This window comes from Cyprinus carpio, chromosome B15 (assembly GCF_018340385.1).
Source record: "Cyprinus carpio isolate SPL01 chromosome B15, ASM1834038v1, whole genome shotgun sequence".
Classification (NCBI taxonomy): domain Eukaryota; kingdom Metazoa; phylum Chordata; class Actinopteri; order Cypriniformes; family Cyprinidae; genus Cyprinus; species Cyprinus carpio.
The window spans coordinates 12,925,636-12,948,820 of record NC_056611.1 but is presented as its reverse complement, the minus strand read 5'-3'; the positions used below and the strand labels follow the sequence as shown (position 1 = coordinate 12,948,820).

General features: G+C 36.0%; 2 protein-coding genes across 3 annotated transcripts in view; both read left to right on the top strand.

Moving 5' to 3' along the window:
* The window catches only part of tyw1 (tRNA-yW synthesizing protein 1 homolog (S. cerevisiae)), a 59,043-nt gene extending 56,086 nt beyond the window's left edge, over positions 1-2,957 (top strand). The window contains exon 16 of the mRNA XM_042739287.1: positions 1,746-2,957. Within this exon, the coding sequence (XP_042595221.1) occupies positions 1,746-1,967 (222 nt within the window). The 3' untranslated portion in view covers positions 1,968-2,957. The remainder of the gene's footprint in view (positions 1-1,745) is intronic.
* Positions 2,958-13,084: 10,127 nt separating this feature from the next.
* The window catches only part of LOC109103133 (calcium-binding protein 8), a 50,138-nt gene continuing 40,037 nt past the window's right edge, over positions 13,085-23,185 (top strand). Inside the window, exons 1-2 of one of the 2 annotated variants that reach the window (XM_042739286.1) lie at positions 13,085-13,824; positions 21,158-21,282. In XM_042739286.1, coding sequence (XP_042595220.1) covers positions 21,165-21,282 — 118 coding nt within the window. In that variant the 5' untranslated portion in view covers positions 13,085-13,824; positions 21,158-21,164. Of the gene's footprint in view, positions 13,825-14,811; positions 15,294-21,157; positions 21,283-23,185 lie in introns of those variants that run through there. The other variant, XM_042739285.1, reaches the window with a different exon arrangement.

The window sequence follows — 23,185 nt, the reverse complement described above, 5'->3', positions numbered from 1 at the left end:
GCAGCGTACGCTCTTCTGTGTCAGCTGCGCTAGTAGCAATGCTATTTTTAGTTACTTCCAAACACCTTGTTTCCTAATGTGAGTATTATAGGAAAACGCTGAGCCAAACTGCATGTGTGTAAAATTGACAAGGAGGGGAAGAGATCTTTAAAGCAGTTTGGGATGTATCCTTGACCTTCCCGGAGACATGAGTTGGGACCCATAGGATTTTTCATCTTCTGACTGCTGAGTATCTGTGAGAAGGCTATGGAGTGATTCACCTCAGCAAATTACTCAGTAATGAAAACATGCAGCTGAGGAAGAAGGCTCCCCAGAGGATGCAAACTGCTTAAGGCCTTACAGACTGACTGCAGAGATTTTGCGCTTTTGAGGCTGCCTCTAGGAAGCTTCAGGTAAGCAGCTAAACTGATGTAATATGACACAAGGACAAAGATAACATTCCTGGCACTGCACTAAGAGGAAGTGGTGGTCTTGGCATTTTCAGTAGTGGGAAGGTATGTTTGCTTCTCAATTGTGGTGCACGTGACCAGATTGTCTTTGAAGCAGCGGGCAGCTTTCAGCAAGTTGGACAGTGGGTGTCTTCAAGAGAGCCTGCGGTGGTCTGATCCACTCTTGACAGCTTTGTTAGCTTGGACAAAGCTCTTCAGGAACTCTCCAAACAACAACCTTGCAGCAGTAAAGACTTCTTATTTCAAGTTCTGTTCAAGTCTTGACTTGAAAGCATGTTTCCCGTGAAAGAGTTATTCTTATTTTCAAGACTTGACTTTCACTTTGAAGTGCTTTTCCCTGGACCCTAGTCTCCAGCAACCCAATCAGGCACCTCTGCAATGTCCTCAGAGCAAAATATACTACAGCTGAATCGATTTTGTGGTAACGTGGAGGTCTTGGAAAGAAAGAGCATGTCGAGAGATGGGAGGAACAGGAGCCTGGCACCTATAGCTGATTGCATCACCATGCTGAGCATGGATCACAGTACAGCATCTCATCAGTGCAGTGTGAAATATAATCAGTGCAGCTCCCCACTAGGACTCTTTACGCCTGTGTGTCGGAGAATGGTTTAAAAGTGCTGATGGAAATTGATTCAATGTTTAGGGTGGGGAAACAAGCGGAACTAAGCTGTGACTACACCCTGACATAGAACCAAAGCTTGAGAGTCAAGATTGGGTAAGATTGATTGAAAAACAAGGTTTGCTCGAAAGGTCTGGATGGAGACCACAGGTTCTGCATCTCAACTCGATGTGCAAGTTTGAGAGTTATACAATATTTTTAGCACATCACTGGCTGCACCAAAAATGACATTCTTGATCCTTGCAACCTTCTACACTTTTTGTGAAGATTGCAGGGTGTCTCGTTTGATATCTTTTGATTCTGAAGAGTGTCTAGTTTGCAGCTTCACTCTTGAGGTGCTGGCATTTCAAGTATGAACTTGAAAAAGGACTTCAAGGACTGAGGGTGGCATTTGGGACTGTGTCATTAAAGACTATGAATTCTGTTCTCTGAAAGCAACTTCCTTTGGCCTCGTCCTCTGATTTGCACCTGCCTTGGTGTTTAGTACCAGAGCTTTGCCCAGTTGGCAGTGTACATGCTTGGAAAACACAATCAGACCTCATTAGTCAAAGTGAACACCTGTCAGGCAGGGAGGCTCAGTCTAATCTTCACCTGTGTGTACATTTTTTGTGTTATTTAACACAGTGCTCTATCACCTGCTATCTTTCTTACCTCTTTTCTTTCCTGTGTGTCTGTAGTTCAAAGTTGACGGGGAGTGGTGGACGTGGATTGACTACGAACGCTTCCAGGAGCTCATTCAGGAATACGAGGAGAGCGGGGGCACCAAGATCTTCTCAGCGATGGACTATATGGCCAAGACCCCCATCTGGGCCATATTTGGGGCCCGAGAGAGGGGATTTGACCCCTCGGACACACGCTTCCAGAGAAAGAATAAGACCAAAGATATCTCAGGGTGCTGATGTTACTTTTGCTTTCTTACTCTAAGTCTGTAGGGGAATTTGTATTTTTAATGAATGGAATAGATGGCCTGATTCACTGCACCCATAGATTAAGACATTTCTTTTTATCATTTTAGCCAAGGCTGAGTTTGCTCTCCAAGACTTGCCTTAGGGATGAAATTCTGGTTAGCATATACTTGCAGATACTTGGTAACTCTTTTTCTCATGCTGTTTTAATTAATGTTAGCTGCTGTTTTTAGTTAGGATCACAGTAATAAAGAATTTAATTCCCATGTCCTGTTCACTCTTAGCTCTGGATCTAATAGCTTTGGTAAGAAAACCATCAGGTGGACAGACCGGAAGAACAAGTGACTTGAATTTAAGGCTTCATTTACTCATACCACCTAAGGGCCTAAATTTAGAGCGCACAAGAGGAAAGAACTGCAAAAGAAAAATATCACTATAGTTAGCTAAGTTAATAACATGTCATCTCAAACTGTGATTTGTGCGTTCTTTTAGATGTTTAGAGGGCAGTTGAGTCAGATGGGACTTTGAATGGAGCAGTTCTTACGGATTGGCCCATGATGCAGCTGAAAGCTATTTAGAATCAGAACTGCCCTATAAATATCTCTGTAACAACCACTCAAGACACTGAAATGTGAAATTGCAGTTCTTACCTTTTGCATTGTCTCTTTTTTTTGTCTTGGGTATTTCTACACAATGTTGACAGATTACATCAAGTCAAATGTCACTACAGATTTTTGTTTTTGTTTGTATTATTTCATCATTCTTTGCCTTTTTTTTGTTTTGCAAAATGTTGTAATGCAGTTATGAACCTGATGTGTGTCCTTTATTGGATTACACTGATATTGTAAATACCCCCAAAAGGTATCTTCAAACTGCATTTGTTATTCATGCACATGCAGGTGCGTTGCAAATGAAATTGAGTTTTGTTGTAGCTGCTTTCTTGGCGCCGTCTTATTAAAACTGTCTTTATGGTGTTCTACAGAAGTTTGAATGTTATTGTAAGACATGGGAATGTGCTTGATGCTGAGTGAACTAGGTCACAGCTGTTTCACAGCTCTGTGACTGAATGAAGCTGTCTTGAGTGACGGATGAGAGGCGTAATATTAAGACCAGACAGAGTTCCCCGCTTTCTGTCCCTCTGTTCAAAGTAAAGAGTCAACTGGTAATGCTACATTCATCTGAAGTCAAATTGGGATATTCTTACATAATTTGCACTTATAAATGTGCTCCATTATATAAATGTGCAAGTATTTTTTCTCAGCTCCACACTTTTATGACACTTTGATGTAATGCATGGATAACAATAGCTGCAATCCTATTCTTTCAGTTCACATTGACTTCTCCTGTCTCTGGATTCTGACAAGTTAGCAAAAGCTGGTGTCCACTGAGAGCGCTTACAGCTGTAAGTTCACTGGATTTATCGGAATGTTTAAACTACAGCCTTTAAAGTGCCTTGTCTCCTAGTTGTTTAAACATAACAGAAACAGAGAGATGTTTAATGGTCTGTAACAAGTGACAGAAAAGCTATTTCACACCGCTGTGAAAAGGTGCCGCACTGATCTAGGCTAATGTGACACACTGTCTTTCTCACGCATTTCAGTCAATTTAGCCACCCGAAGGGAATTAGGCACCCAAATACACTCGTTTTGTAGTCCATGAGGGCATTTTATTATGAATTTAATTGGGTTATTTTTGTGAAGTTGTCTGTTGACTTTTGCAACTTCATATAAAAAAGATGGTTTGATTTGGATGCTTTTTCCTTTTTTGACAGGTAGTAAGGCCATGAAAATGTGTAAATTTTTCACAAATCAGGTTCACCGAGTGAAGGACTTGACTGTCACCCCTTCTTACTGTACATCAGGTAATGTCCTATGTTGGAAGTGCTTTTTAGGTATAGTGTAAAGAAGAGTGTATTCTTTTCAGTATACATGTACCGTATACTGTGTGCTGTATGGATATAGTACACACATTTTTGTGGAATTGACCCTTCGTAGGGAGATTGATTGACAGGTGATCTGACCAATAACACTGAATTTGCCATTTTGTCTGACAAAAACAAATCAGACAGGAGAGTAGATTAGCATCTCACGTTTATACAACATGCGCAAATTGGTGGGCAGGGCTAAACAGGCAGCTATGTAGAAGCAGGCATTGATATTCTGCGGAAGCTGTGCTTATCCACACTATTATACATCATAGAGTGGTACATTCCTCAAGCTGTCGTTTTGGCAGACTGGCTTCAATATAGGCTGTTTTTATACTAACGAGAAAGTTTTGAGTTCTGAAACTTATGGGATGTTTTTATAGTGCAATGATCTCTTATATGCCAAAAGATCAAGGGAATTCTTTTTTTTTTTCAGTTCATGACCCCTTTAAGTAAATATGAAAAGACGATCGGTTCACGTGCCGCTTGAACTGAGGAGCTGCAGTGATCTGTCACAAGTCATGACACATTAAAGATCCACAAAGCAATATTTATTATTTGAATTTCTTTAAAAAAAAAAAAATTAGTTTCATGCCAGAAGTAGACTGCTCTGTATTGTCTGTCGGCACGTTGTCAGTTTCCTCTTTGATCCACAATGTATTTTTAACTGCATGAGGAAATGTGGCGTGAGAGTGCCATGGCTTGACGGACCTAGCAACAGTAAGTAGGGGGCGGGTCTTTGCGGATGGTCAAATTGTATATGGTGGAATTTGGAATTATTCAAGTACATGTTATTTCTAATGTGCCTAAACTAATGTTTAATTTCTCACAGTGTCTGTCTCAGCCACCATTACTAATGTATTTCCCCGTTATGAGTTCTCTCTGCTATATATGCCACCCTAAACCTCAGTACCTCGAATGGGTTTCACAGAGCGAGGGATAAGAGACAAGCTGTACTGGAACAGCATGAGCCTCCAGTCTCATTACCTCTGTCTCCGCTTCTGTTTTAAGCCTCCAGTCCTGCTGTCCATTGAACATTTTTAAGAATCCTTTGCAAAAGGGTAAAAAAAATATATGGACAGTAGGCTTTTTACTAGCAAGAGCAGAGAAAATGACCTTAAGCTGACATTGTGTTTTGATGTGTTGTCATAACAGGTGGATTGACTGACAACTCAAGGGCTTTGTGGCCCTTTCATCAACTTTTTGCCTTGTCATTGGAACCTTATTTCAAGTAAAAATGTTTCATAGGATGTGCCACGGCTTTGATTGTCTCACAGACGCGCACACTAAATGTCTTGCACTTCAAGAATCTGGACCTTTTTGGTCCCATAATAGTCAGACATTTAAAAGATAAAAGAACAAGCAGTGTTTTTTTTTTTTAAAGGCTTTTTACTTGTTTTAGTCAGTGCTTGTCCTTTGTCTTTTTCCTTGAATATGGGAAAGAAATATTGTCTAATTGGCTCATCATATAACTATATAATATCACAACTATGATGTTGTGAAGTCCTTTAGTCTATGCATTCATTTGTCTGTCTTGACAGTATTTTAAATATTTAGTGCATTCCTGAATCATAATATTTTCTCCAACAGTATGTTTAATTATCTTACGGGAAAATCACTGAACAAACTCTGAAAAAAAAAATAAAACAATGTTTAACATGGTTACACACCATTGCCAAAACTAACCTACTGCCTTAACAACAGAGGTGGTCAGGAGCCAGTGGCAGCTCTGTTTTGTGGCTGAGAGGCACAAAGCTCTCTGGGCTTCTTGTCGAACAGACTGATTTTGCTGGAGCTGAAGCCAAACTGAGCTGTCCTCTGCCAAAAAGGAAGTTGCTTAAGATGACAGCAACAGCTCTCAAAGCTCTCACCTACTACAGATTTGCTCTGAGACGCAAAGTGGAGACCCTAACAGAATATGCTTCTGTTTGCTTTCTTACAGAATATAAAAATTATTTTCATAACTGCTTCTTTTAAAGGGATAGCTCACCCAAAAATTTAAATTACCATATGATTTACTCCCCTTCAAACCATCTTAGGTGTATATGGCTTTCTTCTTTCAGACGAATACAACCTGAGTTATATATTTTTTTCTAAATGTCCTGGCTCTGCCAGACTTTATAATGGCAGTCAATGGGGGTCGAGATTTTGAAGCCCCAAAAAAGTGCATCCAAAGAAGGCCTTTATTAACCTCCTGGAGCTGTATGGAATACTCTTTATGATGGATGGATGCACATTTTTGGTCTTCAAAATCTCTTGCTTAAAGATTGGAAAGAGTCAGGACCGATTGTATTCGTCTGAAAGAAGAAAGTCATGTTACACTTAGGATGGCTTGGGGGTGAGTAAATCATGGGGTAAAATTTCATATGAGAGTGAACTATCTCTTTAATTCTCATTGTTTGCTTTCTGTAAGAGCAACATCAATAATGATAGGAGAATCATCTCTACTAATTATCTTATTAACTGATGTGAGTTAATTAACTTCACTGCTGCAAGGAACTCAGTTTTGTCTGGTATATGGATGTTTCTTTGCTGAAAGATTGGCATTTTAATTAAAAATCAACTTAATATAGTTATCACACGAAGTGAATCACAATGTATTCCACATATGACACATACTGTAATCCACCTTAATGCCCATAAACAAAATGCCAAGTGAATACATGAATGGATGTCTGGGATCCATTACTGGCCCATAGAGTAGTTTAATTATATGGCAACCTCTGGTCTTCTTGCCATTACAGGGATGCTGACCGGTGAAAGAGGGCTAATAATATATGTGAATGACTAAGGATATATACAACATCACTGCCTGTGCACTGTAAAAATGGCCTGCAGGCACGAGGCCAGCTCACAGCGCTTAGTCATGAAACAGCATAAACAAGAGCAGTCTTGTAACTAAATCAAAGCTATTTTGGTACTATAGTTTATTGTTTTGTTTGGTAGTTTTCTTTTATGTTTTTTGTTTTGTTCTGTTCTATTTTGTTTCCTTCTTTTTTATTTTTTGTTTTGGGTTTTGTTCTGTTTATTTAGCTTTTTGTTTGTTTTAACTTGACATGGATATTTAGACATGGTTCTTTGGCAATGCATTTATTTTTTTAAATTACATTCTTTGAAGTACAGTACTTTAGCTTAAATACATGAATATGATAATATCCAGAATGAACCTGCTAACCTCTGGTTAACTGAAGCAGTGCTTAATGTTTGAAGTTACTTATGGCTTAATTCCTCTGAGACAGAGATTGTGAAGTTTGATGTTGATTACAGACCTTGTGTGAAAATTGGCGTCTTTTCACAGCCCTTTGGAATCCTTAAAGGAGCAGTTCACCTCACTACGGTCACAGCGATTCTCGAGTTAACTGCTCACTTGAGGCGGAGATTATCAGTAAGAAACTTGATCTGTTACTCACACAGATCTATTGTATGATTTGAGAGCACTTGGAATATAGATTTATAGGGTCATGTGGAGTGTATTTATCTTTTTATAGGGCTTTTGTGGCCCTTTTGAAGCTTAAAAGATTGACCAGACTTCAGGGTTTCTCCTTTTGTACTCCACAGAAGAACAAGTCAGAAAAAGTGAGTAAATAAAAACAAAAGCGTTTCTTTAGGAACCTCTGAGTACGCTAGCATTTGGAAATGTAGCTGCTCTTAGGGCAGATAGAGACAGCTTGATGCCAGCTGACACAGTGTCACACATAAATGTGTCCTCATGCGCCACAGGGTCTCTGTCCGTGTAGCTGACTCCCACACAGCCTGTCCTGAATAAAATCCTCCACTTCTTGCACCATAGCCTGAATTTTTGTTAATGATCTTGTAGTTGAATTAATGTTAAATTCAAATAATTACCCATTTACATATTTAAATCACAACCTTTGTTTTTAACAAAAAGGTATCGGTTTTGCTAACAATGTCAGTGATTATCGGCCTTGATGCTTCTCCCATCCCTAACTCAGTTTTTGGGGTTATTCTGTTAAGATGGCCTTGTTTTAACAAAGATGCAGTGTGTCTTTAACACGTGTTGACACACACAGCAAGAGACCAGTAAAGCCTCAGTGAGCCGAGCGCCAGCTATTAACCAGTGTGTAATGGAGAGCTCAGAGACACCTGTGTGTCATTTATCTTCTCTTCAGCCCAACACACACCATATTCCATCCGTACTTCAGACTTCCATCCCTCACAAATATGTTTGTCCCTCAAATCCTTCATAATAATGCAATTTTCCTGTGAAAACACCGCATGTTCCACCTGGTTGCCTTTAATTTTGCAAGGTATTAGCTTTGCATCGTTTCAAGTGTTGGATTCAGCTGTGCTGTCATGAGTTTTGGGTGGTTGTGTATAAGGAACTGGGTCGGTACTGATACATTTAAAGGGATAGTTCATTCAAAAATGAAAATTGTATCATTTACTCAATTCTGTTGTCACTTCTAGAACTGTATGATTTATGGTTCCCATTCAGTTTCATTGTATGGAAACAGCAGCATGAACACGCTTCAAAATATCTCCTATCGTGTTCCTTGCTATATTATGGCACAGATCTATATATAAACTTAAAAATATAGTATATCCAACTTCTTTTGCATACAGTATACTCACGTAAAGCGATATTTACTATTTAGCAAAATCAACTGCTTGAATAAATACACACACATACAGCATATATTTAGAAAATATTTACATGTATATATTTAAATTTACAATTAAATATATTTAGCAGACGCTTTTATCCAAAGCGATATTGCATTCATGCTATCAATATTTACCTATCATGTGTTCCCCGGGGAATATAACCTATTTTGCTACACAGCACACACATATACTTAAATATATACATCAATGTATGTGTATTTATATATACATAGCCTAATTATAGGCTACACAGCACACACATATAATTTGTAAACAAAAACTTTAATTTTGGATGCAAGTAATCATTTGACAGCACTACTTAATTTGTATTATTGCCCTAATCTGCTAATTGCGACTATGGCATGGAGATATTAAGATATTATAAACATTAACGTCATGAATTTCTGTTAGAAACAATGTATGTTGTGAAAAGCACAATACAAATAAATAAGCTAAGGTACTTGTTCTAAGAAACAAAATCAGTTGATTAAATAATGAGAAAATTTCACTTTCATGTTCCTTTGACATGCAGATTTTTTGGGGGGAAAAATAATGGTTGGTCACTGCTGCGTTAAACAAGTTATAAGCACACTACTTTTTTGTCTGTGTTTGGGTGCTAGCTGGAGCAAAGCTGGTTGCTCTACTTAGGCTAATGAGAATGAATGAATCGCTTTTTCATTTCTTTCACACGCTCTGACACAAACTCACTTTGTGAAGCAAAATTGAGAAGAGCATTAAACCGGATAAAAAGCTTCTCATCACTCTGCAGTGACTACATTTCCAGAGACAGGTAAAAAGCAAGTGTGTTTGGAGCAGCTAATGCTTCAGTAAATCTTCGCCGCCGGCCTGACAGGAACAACATTATAATTTCCTTATTTCATAACCCAAGTCATTTTTCAGCACCAATAAACTCTACCTTTAGTTGCAGTTTCCCGATTCAGTGGCGTAATATGACAGGCAATCTAGTATTAAAAATGTTCTCTCCGTTTAAGATTATGATATCGCTAAAGTTTAAGCTTCACTTTGGAGAAAGTGCGTTTTTAAAGTGTCATCAATATCAGCTGGTTGTCAGGTTCCTTTCGGGCTTAACTTTGAGGTCAGTTTATCCTGTTCTCCTGTGACTGACGCTAGAGAAAAATCCCAGCATGCTCCACGATGTGTATGTGTGTCACTGATTCAGCCCCTGTGTTTGTGAGTCAGCTGGTGGAAGAATTTAGAGGACACTCAGGCCGAGAAATGAGGGGGATTTTAATTATCACATCATTATATCACCGAGTGTGCCGTGTGCGTGAGATTGAGTTTTGTAAGTTATGTGGTCCGATGTGATGGGTCATAACATGCTCACGATGTCCACTGTGAGTTTAGAAATCTTTTGAACAATCAATGGACAGGAAAATTTCTCTATGCTAATTAATTTTGTTGCATGCCCATTTGTGTTAGTTGTTATAGATGACCATATATGGTGTTTCTTGAGCTTCAAAATAAAGGTTCCAGCTAAAAAAAAAAAAAAAAAAAAACCTGAAGAACCTCTTTGCTTGCTTGTGAGGTATTAAAGGGATAGTTCACCCAAAAATCATAATTTACTCGTCACCAAGTTGTTCCAAACCTGTATGAGTTTCTTTCTTCTGTTGAGCACAAAAGAAAACATTTTGAAGAATGATTGGAACCAAACAGTTGCCGGTAGCCATTGAAATCCATAGAATGTAAAAACATATATGGAAGTCAATGGCTACCATCCACTGTTTGAGCTCAACAGAAGAAAGAAAATCAAAATTTTCATTTTCGGACGAACTATCCCTTTAAACCCATTAGACTAACTAAATTATAATATATGTTGTTGTTGTTTTAAGGTTAAATAATAGGAACTTTTTTAAATATTATTTTTTAACAATAGACAATGGACAAATAAACACGAGAAAATATATAAAATTTAAGAGAATGTGCCATGTTTTATATATATATTCTTATTGTTTGATTCTCTTTTGTTTTCATTTTATTATTTCTTATTATTTGTTTTATTTTCTTTTATTGTTCCTCTTTGTGTTGCATTATTATTTTAGTTCTATTTTTTCTTTCGTTTTGTTTTTACTATTTTAATTTATATAAGCGCTTGTGAACACTTTTAAAGTTGACATGGAATTTGTTTGAAAATTTTCTAAATGCATGTTATTGATCGTATTGTGAATGATTCATTCACGCATGTTTATTTTTTTTTGCAATTTTTTCTTAATTACCTTAATTGTTTAACCATAATTTTTAATCAAGATGTCAATAAATCACAAACTTCTCTCTGTATGCCTGACTTCTTCAATCATTTCGTCCTCATAAACCCTGTCCTTTTCTTATAATCAACTGCAAGTTGTCATTCAGATCTACCTCTGTTCAAAAGCCGATGGATTTATCCAAGTCATTTTTGTTATTTTCAATAATTCAGTCTCATGTATACCTTTGAATATATAAACTCACAATACAGGAAATATCTGTCACTATTTCGGTTATATCGTAACAAAAATGTGCAAAATGTGAATCTTTACTTGTAAACTAGACGTTACTTATATCTATTCAAATTTTATGGTTTGTGAAAAATCTGACTTCGTATTAGAGTGTTTTTCAAGCATGACCCTTATAAAGCATCGCAGGCTGACCATTCATTTTATCATGTCTGTGACTCAGAATCATGATCCACACTAGTAAACATGATCTCTGTGTGCCTTGATGAATGAGTAGGCTCGCTCCTTTGTCAGTTTTCACAGGGCTGTGAAGGGAGGTTCATATTGTGCTGATTGCTTAGCTCCTTACTGAAATTGCACACACACACACTCCTTTACAGTTCTGTCCAGGCACAGCTGACTACTCTTTGAAAAAGAAATATTGCTTTAGCCACAGAAATTGATATAATTTCATGTTAAATTAGAAAATAATAATAATAGTAATACATTTTATTCATATAGCATGCTTTACCTTGAAAACCTGAAGCCTCTGTACTGACCTGATTGCTGTAAAATGAGTGACGAGGCTGGTGCACATTTCATATTTGTTTGCTCATCATTCAGTTCATATAAATATGAATAGTTGATAGCTTATAATATTTTACCACTGCAGTTTGGTCATTTTAAGATATACAGTAGACCAGGACTGTAACCACCTTAAATATTCAAATATATTTAGTGGCCCTGCTGGTAGATGTATTAACTATATACTCTCCGTTCTAAAATTATCTTTCCTTATTAATGGCCATTCAAATTGAACCCTTATATTATTAAAAACTTGAGTTGATTTTTTTTTTACCAGTGAAATATTTTTGTAGGGTGCTTAAAAGCATGAAATGTCCTTATATTTCCCCAGCTCTCTATGACGTCACAGCTCAGAATGTCACCAGTGAAGGGCTTGAGACTGTGTGTGTTCTTGTGTTGTCATTTACCAATCAGCAGTGTCATCAAATAATTTTCATGTGTTTGCAGAATAATTAGTCACATGATGTTTGCAGGATTAGTACAGGTTACTGCGTATGTGCATGTATATAATTTATGCCAAATTATGCCTTATTTCTTTTCATTTTCAAACAATAAAAGTGTCTTTCTCTTGTCACTGTCTGTCTATCAAATATTATCACTTACAAAGATATTCAGATGGATGGATGGATGAATGGGCTGATTGATGAATGAATGGGTGGATAGATGGATGAAAGGATGGATGGTGAGTGGGTGATGATGGGTGAATGAATGGGGTGATGGATGGATGGGCTGATTGATAGATGGATGTGGAGGCATGTGGGTTGGTAGATGGATGTACTGATGGAGAGATAGGTTGGCTGTTGGTCGGATGGATGGATGGATGGATGAATGAATGGGGTGATGATGGATGGATTTAATGGGCTGATTGATGGGTGGATGGAAGGATGGATGGGTGATGGATAGGTTGACTGTTGGTCAGATAGAAGGATGGATGGATGGATGAATTAATGGGGTGATGATGGATGGATTTAACGGGCTGATTGATGGATGAATGAATGGGTGGATGGGTAATGGATAAATGGGTGAATGAATGGGGCGATAGATGAATGAATGGGTGGATGGAAGTATGTATGGGTGATGGATAGATGTGTGAATGAATGGGGTGATAGATGAATGAATGGGTGGATGGAAGTATGTATGGGTGATGGATAGATGTGTGAATGAATGGGGTGATGGATGGATAGATGGGTGATGATAGATGGGTGAATGAATGGGGTGATGGAAGGATAGATGGGCTGATGGATGAATAGACTGATAGATGGATGGGGTGATGGATGGATGGTTGAATGGGTTGTGGTTGAGCTGATGGAAGGGTGGGTGGGTGGATGGATAGATGAGCTGAGCTGATGGTTGGATGGGGAGAGGATGGATGAATGGGTGGGCAGATGATGTTAAGATAGATAGATAGATAGATAGATAGATAGAAAGATAGATTGTTTGATTGATTGATTGATTGATTGATTGATTGATTGATTGATAGGGCTTTGTTGTCTGCTTGAAAGTCATTGAAGAAGTGTTTTTCCTCGTATGTAAAAATAGCAGTGAGGTCGCATCTCTGATGATGAAGTGATATTCTCTAAGGACCGCACCTGATCCTGCGCTCACCTGCGGATGAATGACAGAGTTGAAGGCTGGACCCGCTGACTAATGACTCCAGCAGCGCTCACTCACTCAGTGTGTTATGAGTTAATTCATGCAATGTGAGGAATCTATCTGCTTCTTTCTCAAAGGAACCTGCTATTTATTGTTTTGTGACCGTTAATGCCCACCAACAGCTCGTGGACAACAATATGCAGCTGGACTGCTGATTTGACAGCGATGTTTATTGATTGTTTTTATGAGGCTCGCGTGTGTGTGTGGCAGTCGAAATCTATGAGCAGCTTTTTGCGATGTGAATCAATTAAACTCGGGAATTATGAGCTGGAATTCGCTTTAGATCATGGAAATAGGCTACTGAAGAATCCAGGGGCTCGTTAGAGCTGATTGGAGTTGGAGGAAAAGTACAACTGGTTTTATTGCTTTCGCCTGGAAGTCGGACGGTTTTATTTTTCGGATAACAATCGGGATAAGGACCACTGTGCACTGCTATTCGCACCAAATGGCTAAAAATAATAGTGTGTATAATCGCGAATGAGATCTGGAGAATTTCCTCACAATTCAGCGACAATCCATGATCCAGATTTCAGCAGCGGGATAATCTGGATCCTGCAGCGACATCAGCTCGGATCATCAGCACATCGGGATCTGAGGGATCACTTTCAGAGATCGCCCATCATCACCACTAAAGGTAGGAGCTTGTGTTTGAGAGTTTATAAATCAAATGAAAAACTGAATTTGAGTCACATGAAGGCTTTGATGGGCAGCATGATTTCATAAACTGCAGCCTACATTCTCTACACTTTCGCACCTGTTGTTTTATACGGACTGATCGGTCAAACGGAAGCTTTATGATTTATTTACTGTCGTATACATCTCGACTTTCATCATGGAGTGCTAAATTATTAATCTTTTTTACTGATTTTAAACATCCATTTTTTAATGTATTAAAACATTGTAAACCATGATGCTACTGCTGATATTATTATTGATAATAAATGACAGAAATTTAGGATGGCTTTTTATTTATTTATTTATTTATTTATTTTAGTATAAGGCTATTATTATTATTAATATTATTTTAGTGTTTAGTTTATTAGAAGTAATAATAATTTTTAAGTGTCTTTTTTTCAAATTATTATTATTATTAATAAATTTGCTGTTTACTTTTAGGGATTTCATTTTATTTTTAAATAATAATTATTATTATTACTGCTGCAGTTGTTGCTATGTTTTTTTTACTATGGGTGTCTGCGATAATAATAATTATTATTAATATTATTATTTCTTATAGCTCTGTAATTTAAAGGATGCCTTATCTTTTTATATTTATTATATTTTAATATTTAAAATTATTAATAATTATTATTATTAATATTATTATTTCTTATAGCTCTGTAATTTAAAGGATGCCTTATCTTTTTATATTTATTATATTTTAATATTTAAAATTATTAATAATTATTATTGCTGCTATTAAAATTATTACTTATTGTTACGTCTATTCTCAAAAGCTGTGCAAAACACAAACAACATGTATAATTCATTGTTGGCACGCAGATGCCAGTTTCCAGGCAAATTATTCACCTTAGTCTCATTTGACAAGTCAGGTGATGCCCAGCCAACACCCCCTTCAGGGAAAAAAGTGATGGAGATGCTAATGACTAGAGAACCTGGAGGAGTGTGTGCAGTGTGAGAGAGCAGGAGTGGCGGTGTGGTCCGGGGGGCTGGTCAGCAGTGTGTGTGTGTGTGTGTGTGTATGCGCTCTCAACGGAGCTGCAGAGGCAGGACTACTTATGTCACCGAGCCACGGTTATTATGAGCCCACCGATGACACCAGAGTGTGACATGAGGGAGATGCTGACCGGCTGAAGGGATGAATGAACGCATTAATGACTTACTATCTGCTCCGGGCTACTGACATTTTAACCAGGGGTTTCTGGGCACTCTATGCTGCTCGAGGAGAGGACCAGCGCTGGGACATAGTCAGGCTGTGGCTCTGTTGTGCTCTGAGCCTGGAGTGCACCGTCAGATGGAGGTCACCGATTTGGATCCGGACCCTCGGGTGGAGGGGTCTGAAGGAGAGGGTCTGTGCGTCCTGAGCAGTCCCGGGACAGAGCCTGTTGTGCTTGAGCATCCTGTAGAGTATGATCCGTATGGGTAAGCAACAGGGATCACTGCTGCCGTCCTGGGATCTTGCTGCTTTTACACTTTGGCATGTAGGGAATGTGTTTAAAGCTGCTTTTTTTGGTGGTATGTGCTCTGATTTTAATGTTAAACACGTTTTTGCTTTAATGAGAGTGGAGACATGTCATTTTTGATATTTCTGTTTTGGTATGTGTGTGATCACTGGCTTGATTTGTATTGATTTTAATAACTTGGAATGTATTTAAGCTCGAGTCTGTCCTTCGAACCGGAGGTTGCCTTTGTAAGAGGTTTAGATTGAATTATTCTGACATGATGTGGAATGACATTTTGACACTGGACTTTTTTTTGCAGTGTCTTTGTGAAACACTGCGCCCTGTGATTTGATTAAAGGACGCAGAGATTTTCTTGTTCATTTAATGTTTTTGACTCTTGTGAACAGGAAGATATGGCTGAGTGCTGGATTGGAAAGTTTTGCCCTCAGTTGAACACGTTGTGATCAATTCTGCCCCCACCTCTTAGTTACACTCTTTATGTCCAGACACTCCATTATCCCTAACAGAGCACTCTGTTTGCAATGGATAGTTGACATTAAATGTCAAACAGTGTCCTATAATGTGATATGCTGTACTGCACCTAAAACTATTTAACTGTTACTTTAACTAAAAGAACTGCAATCTAATTCTGTATGATCATTATAAATGCCGGTTTTATGACCTTGCGACTACACTGAACATTTGCACTTTTATCCAGGACTATTTAAGTGAGAGATGTGCCGACTGGGCTGGCCAGTATTTTTTTTGTTAATATTAATTTAATATATATTTAAACTGACGTAAATTTGTCTGTATTTTTTGTTTTGTTTTTGAAAAGTCTCTTATGCTCACCATGGCTGCATTTATTTGATCAAAAATGTAGTAAAAACTGTAAATTTATTTATTAAAATTTTTATATATTTTAAAACCTAATTTATTTCTGTGATCAAAGCTGAATTTTCAGCATCATTACTCCAGTCTTCAGTGTCACATTATCCTTTAGAAATAATACTAATATGCTGATTTGCTGCTTAAGAAACATTTTTATTATTATTAATGTTGAAAACCGTTCTAATATTTTGTATAGCTGTGATATTTTTTTTATTTCAGCATTCTTTGATGAATAGAAAGTTCAAAAGAACGGCATTGATTTTTGAAACAGAAGTCTTTTGTAACATTATAAATGTCTTTAATGGCACATTGGATCAATTTAATGCATCTTTCACTGAAGAAAAATGGTGCAGAAACAGTTTTTACTCAGAAATCCATAGTAAATTTCACACATAATTACAAAGATTTTTGTATTTTATGTACAATATATTTAAGTAATCTTTGTAATATTTACAACTATGACAAATAGATTTTTAAGTGTTGCTGAATTAAATTATGAATTCTTCTTCTTTCTTTTTTTTAACTGACCCCAAACTTATAATATAATATAAAATAGGTATATAAATGAAAATCTAGACTCTTATATGTATAAATGTATGTGAATGCTAACGTAAAATCAAAATGTTTACGTCTGTGTTATTGGTAAACTACCCATCTACATTGCTTTAATTAAAAGATACTACAGAGTATCTTAAAATGTAAACTGATGCAATACTTTTTTTGCCAAGTGCAGTCCCTTTGGCTTTATGCAGTTGTCATTTACACTTGGCAGTTTATCATGTGAAAGCATAGCAGGTAAATAAGTCATAATTTCCCCTTGGACATACTCAGGCTTAGCCCCAGGGATTCTGGGTTTGGATATATACAGTAATAAAAAATGTACATGCCATCCTAGAATGTCTTGTGTAGTCGAAAGGAAACTGTTTTGGACAACAATGTTAATTTTCCTCACTAAGATTCTATAACTTTTAAAATGTGTATTTATAATTGTGATGTTAGCCAGTTATAAAAATTAATTGTAGTATAGCAAGATTTATGAGTAATTTCATGAGCTGTTTTAAAGCAGCAAACATCAACCATCAACAAAGTGGGACCATTAGAAAACAAGAAGTTGATTTGAATGCTAATGAACCTTTAGGCAGTGTGATAATTACCTTAATTAAAATGGCCCACATAAACAGTTCATCTGTGCTTTTTCCCTTTCGGGGACAATGATTTATTTGGCCAATTCAGCTCTACATGTGCAAAGTGTTGACATATGGTTCTTTATAGTCCTTCACACAGTACCCTATAAAGATGGAGAAATAAAAAGCTAAATATTTGGTATTAATGAGCTTTCACATTGAAAATAATTACAGACATTAATTCACTGGCGTGAAACATTCCACCAAAGGCTAATTATAATCTTTCACTTTTATTAATCATTTCGGACATTAAGCTTTATGGTAGATTAATGAGAACTCAGCTGAAGAAAAGAATCTGCGTCCGTTTTTATTATATATTACAGTTTAAAGGGATTTTCTTTCCTAATTAAATTGATCAAAAGTGTCAGGAGAGAGTTTTACAACTTAAAAAAAAAAAACTTTTTTTATTGTTTATTATTTAAAATCAATTCTACTCTTTCGAACATTCTAATTTTTTTTATTAATTACGGAATCTTTCTGCTGTAGCCCAAGTGATAGTAAAAATGAAGACATTTACATCTCCACATTTGATAGAGACATTCTGGACTTGAACCAGAGAGATTTTAAGCTACTCTCAGGCCATTAAAGGCTTTGCATATCCCAATCAACTGCCCCATTAAAGCAAACCCCAGTCTTCTACATTCATCCCAAGGCAGCATCCATATTTTACAAGGGTGTGCCATCCATCATGGGATATGTCCTTCAGCAGACTACTACCACGAGCTCAAGCTGTATGTGTTTTACTCTGATTTGGTAACTGGCTGTAGCCCAGCACATACTGTGATTGTGGGCTCACGTCCCAAAGCGTAGTCTGTGATCTGGAACCTCCTGCCCCTTCATGCTGACTGCTGCTTCAAGTGGCTTTTCTTTCTCTCTCTTGCTCTCTGCTGACGGTCTGGTGGTATTTAACCTGCTGGGTGACCACATTGTCCCCATGAGAGCTTTAAGTTCCTGTACAGGACACCAGCAGTTCAGCGTCACAGTCTGAAGGAAAGGCTGCTTTTAGCTCTGCTGAAGTGAGTAAATCTCAGTAAATCCGCATAACATGACAGACAACAGAGAAATTTGTAAGGTCTACTCACTAATTTAAAAAGTATTTTACCGATAAATAAATCAGATGCATTTTTGGAAAATGTTTTTAAAACAGTTCACATGAGTTGAAGACTCCAGTCATTACAGTAGTCAAAAGCTTTTATTGAGTATATATCTGGGGTCAGTAAGATTTGATGGATTTTTATTTGTAAAGAAATTAATACTTTTGTTCAGCAATGATGCATTAAATTGAACAAAAGTATTAATACAGATTTTTACATTCTTACAAAAGATTGTTATTTTCAAATAAATGCTGTTCTTTCAAACTTTCTATTCTTCAACAAACTCTAGAAACAAAATGTAGTAATAAAATAAGTAATTTTTCTTGAGCATCAAATCAGCATATTCAAATGATTTCTCAAAGATCATGTGACACTGGAGACTGGAGTAATGATGCTGAAAATTCAGCTTTGCGTCACAGGAATAAAATACATTTTAACATGATTAAATATAAAATTATTATTTTAGGTTGTAATAATATTTTGCAATATTACTGATTTACTATTTTGATTTAAGGCAGTTTTGGTGAACATAAGAGAAAAGACAAAAATTTATGAATTCATTTAATCTAATGGTATATACATATATAGTATATACATATACATATATATATAATATACATATATATATATATATATATATATATATATATACATATATATATACATGACATACATACATACATATATATATATATATATAATGAAGTTAGTGGGTCATTGTTATGCTGTAAAATAAAATAAATAATAAAAAAGACCACAGACCTATTAGTTCTAAAGTATATCAGTATTAAATCAGCCAGCCTATTCTCTAGATATCATTATTAGCATCAGATATAGAAAAACCCATATCGGTCAACCAGAACTGTGAAGTTTTATAAACACTCAACTTCTGTAAGTAAGTAAAATGCTGTGGTCAGTTGTGCTTTCAATTTTACATTGTTGAAAGCTTGATTTATATTTGTTTTTGAATGTATTTTAATAACGGCTAGTGCATGGTTGGCGGCTGTCACATGGGCCTTGAGCCAGGAACTACAGTAAAGCCTTCAGTGGGTTTGTTTGTGGGAGTACTTGATACGCACAGAACCCATCTTGATCTGTGAAACGGCCTGCAGGATGTGGAGTGCTGTGCATTTTGAGTGGGCTTTTGACACTCAAGCCCGTTTTTAAAACTCACGTTTTCGAAAGGCACTCACTTCATTCTAATCAACACGGAGCCCAATTACTGAGAGAAACTCTGTCTCACATCTCTATCTGACGCCATTGTATTAAAATGATTCCCATGGCTGTAACTGTGCTGAATAATTAATAGAGAATTTCCGCTCATGCTAACCATGACGTCTGAGAAATGAGAGATTTCCATATAAAGAGCAATTCCAGTTTGATTTGTGGTTATTGTTATGTTGACTTCTTGAACTCTGCATACATTTGTTTACTAAAATGACTGCTGCTTTGAGTTTGCAGAATTATTCAGTTTATATTAGTGACAGGATCAATATACTGTCCATTATGCAGCCATTATCATATTGACCTGTATATGACTGATGAACAGAAATGGTCATTATACATAGTTTCAGATACAAAATCGAATCTATCTTTATTTAAGAATATATAATTTTTAATTACTGACTAATTTAATTTTTATTCAAATGTTTTGGTTGCACTTTGTTTTATGTTGTCCCTGTTACAGTGCAATTATTCAATTAAATACTGAGTAATATTTATTAACAGCATGTACTTACTAAATGGTTTGCATTTGGTTTACGGTTAGTTGCTTAAAATTATGCATAATTCACTGTTATCACTGTAGAAAGTACAAGTAAAATGTAACAAGGACACTAAAACAAAGTTTTACCATTTTTTTTAGGTCATATTATAAAAATCACACATTGTTTGGGGCCAGTAAGAAAAAAAAAACTAAAAAAAGGAACGAGAAATAATTTCAAAAACTTTACTTTGTATACAAAATATTTTATAAATATTGTTACAATATATTTTTCACAGATTAAACAGAAGGATTAAGCAGCACAACTGTTTTAATCATTGTTAATAATAATAAATTATTCTTGAGCAGTAAATCAGCATATTAAAATGATTTCTGAAGGATATGTTGTCCATCCTTCACCCTAGATTCGTGTTATTGGTATCAGCCATCATAAAACCCATATTATTAGACCAGTAGTTTATATAGGAGAAAACACAGTTGTTAATTGTGAAAACTGCAAGTGTCAGCAGGATTGTAATGGCACTTAAATAACACATGTAAACAATAACTGTGCTTTCATAAAACTCCACCCATATGTTCATAAACACAAGGGTAATTCAGAGGGCCAGTGTACACTTTCAGCTTTAATAGCTTGCCGTTTTATGGCTACTTATTTCATTAGCTTTAATCCTCATGTGCACAGAAACACCCTTTGTATTCTTTTACAACAAGATCTTCACTTAATAATGCAGCTGAACATTGGAAGTACATTGATGTCTGCTGAACAAAGTCATATCGGATGAACCCTCCATGGAGACATTCCATGAGACAATAATGATCATTTTCATATAATCAACTTAAGCGTGCTCTGTCATAGTCTAATGTGGATCTTGGATCTTGATTTGCGTAAACCATTGCCGTGTTTTTTGGTCTGGTTGGTTGAGTATGTTCTTCTGTTCTCTCTGTCTCTCAGGGAGAAGATGCCGTTCCACCATGTGACGGCAGGATTGCTGTACAAGGGGAACTATTTGAGTCGCTCACTGTCTGAGCACAGCAATAGTGAACAGCTCGCCAACATCTCCGTGGAGGAACTAGACGGTGAGCAATGCACTTACAGACATAAACACAAATTCTATGCACTTTTTAAGGTAAAACTTTTTACCACTTTTTGTGAGTGTGACTTAAAATTCCAATTGGTTATTCAGAGTTGAGTGACACTTTATAATAATTTTCATCAAAGGAATAGTTCACTCAAAAATTAATACATTTTCTTTGTGTATATGTATTATTGTTTTCATTTAGAAAAAAATTCACAACCATTTCAAGTCTCCTGAAGTTATATGATAGATTTTTGTAAGGAACAGACTGAAATTTAAGTGGTTATTTAAAAAAAAAAAAAAAAAAAAAAAAGAATTCTGTAGGCTTTGTATGTGGGCCATTCTACAGAATTGGTCCAAAGTCAGAGTTGGAAATGTCCTGAAAAAAATGTGTCTTTTTACATCAAATTTGTATGTATGCAAATTGTATAATATCCAATGTATTTCTAGTAATTGGGAAGTTAATTCTCATATTGTATTTTCAGGAAGTTTTGGAATATTTGTCCTCTCCCAAAATTTGTCACTACCGAAACACAGTAAAAATAATTTAATAAGAAGGGTTATATTGACCTATTAAGATTTTGCTTACATCTACAGTAGATTGTAAATATATTTTTTTACCATTTAAAAAAAAAAAAAAAAATTCAGAGGTACATTCATGACAATTAATGTTTTTTTTTAACAATATTTCAAGTGTAATTTATGAGATTTGTTGTATTTTGTATTCTATTTGTCTTTGTAAAAGGTAAAAAGTTGATCATACTGATTTTCAAGTTAAGGATTCATTAGTTTGAATGTACATTGAACCAAAAAATATCATAACATCTTAGTTGATAATTTCATATACTTTATTTTTAACAAAAAATCCCATGTTTCGGTAGTGACAGTAATCAGACAGTAAATTTTTAAAAATGTCTGATTTAAAAATGTCATGATTCAATTTTGAAGTTTTGGGAAAACATGTTAATAAATTTTTTTTGAGGAAAGTTAGCATATTGTATACAGTTATAAGTCAAAATCGCTAAATAATGCCTGTCTTAGCACTAATATAAACCAAATATTTCTGCAAACCCAAAGCAACAGTAATTTTACTAAACAAATATATGCAGAGTTAAAAAAGTCAATGTGAGGGTAACTAACAAATTTTTTTTGAAGCAAGTTATGAGCAAGGCAAAACATGCAAAAAAAGAAAAAAAAATGGTATATATTATATTATATAACCTGTGTTTAATGGATAATAAATAGTCATCTAACTTTGATTTATGTACTCATGTATAATTATTTTTGAATGAGGATGAATTACTGATCCCTTAAGAATTATATAATTTTTTATTAATAACGTTTTAATGAAGGCTATTACAGAGTGTTACCCTGAAGTGTTTTTGGTATTCATATGTAAATCAGGCATTAAATCATAAATCAAATGTCAGAAATTGTATAAAAATCATGATCAAAGCCACACATGTCCCCCCCAATCATGAATCTTCATCATGAATCGGGGCGAGTGAAGCAGAGCGCTAATCAATTAACGCTGCCTTTCTCATGAAGAGAGATACACTGAACCCTTGAGGCCTGAAAATGAATGCTTAAGTGACATATTAACACCGCGGGGCATCTGCAGATGTACAGAGATGCTACAAGTGATTGACTTTGTTGGTTTTGCTCTGAAACAGTCCAAAGTGTGAAATGCAGCTGCTGGAGCCCTGCTGATGTTTTTTTTTCTAGGTTTCCCAGATGTTAAAAGGATTGTTCAACCAAAATGGAAATTTAAAATTAATACATAACATCATTACATCAAACAATTACGGTGACTTTTTTTCCTTCAGTAGAACAGCAACATGTTTTAGCTGAAACTGCAGTCCTTGGTGATTCATAAAGTGCAAGTTAACTGCTGCCATCACTTT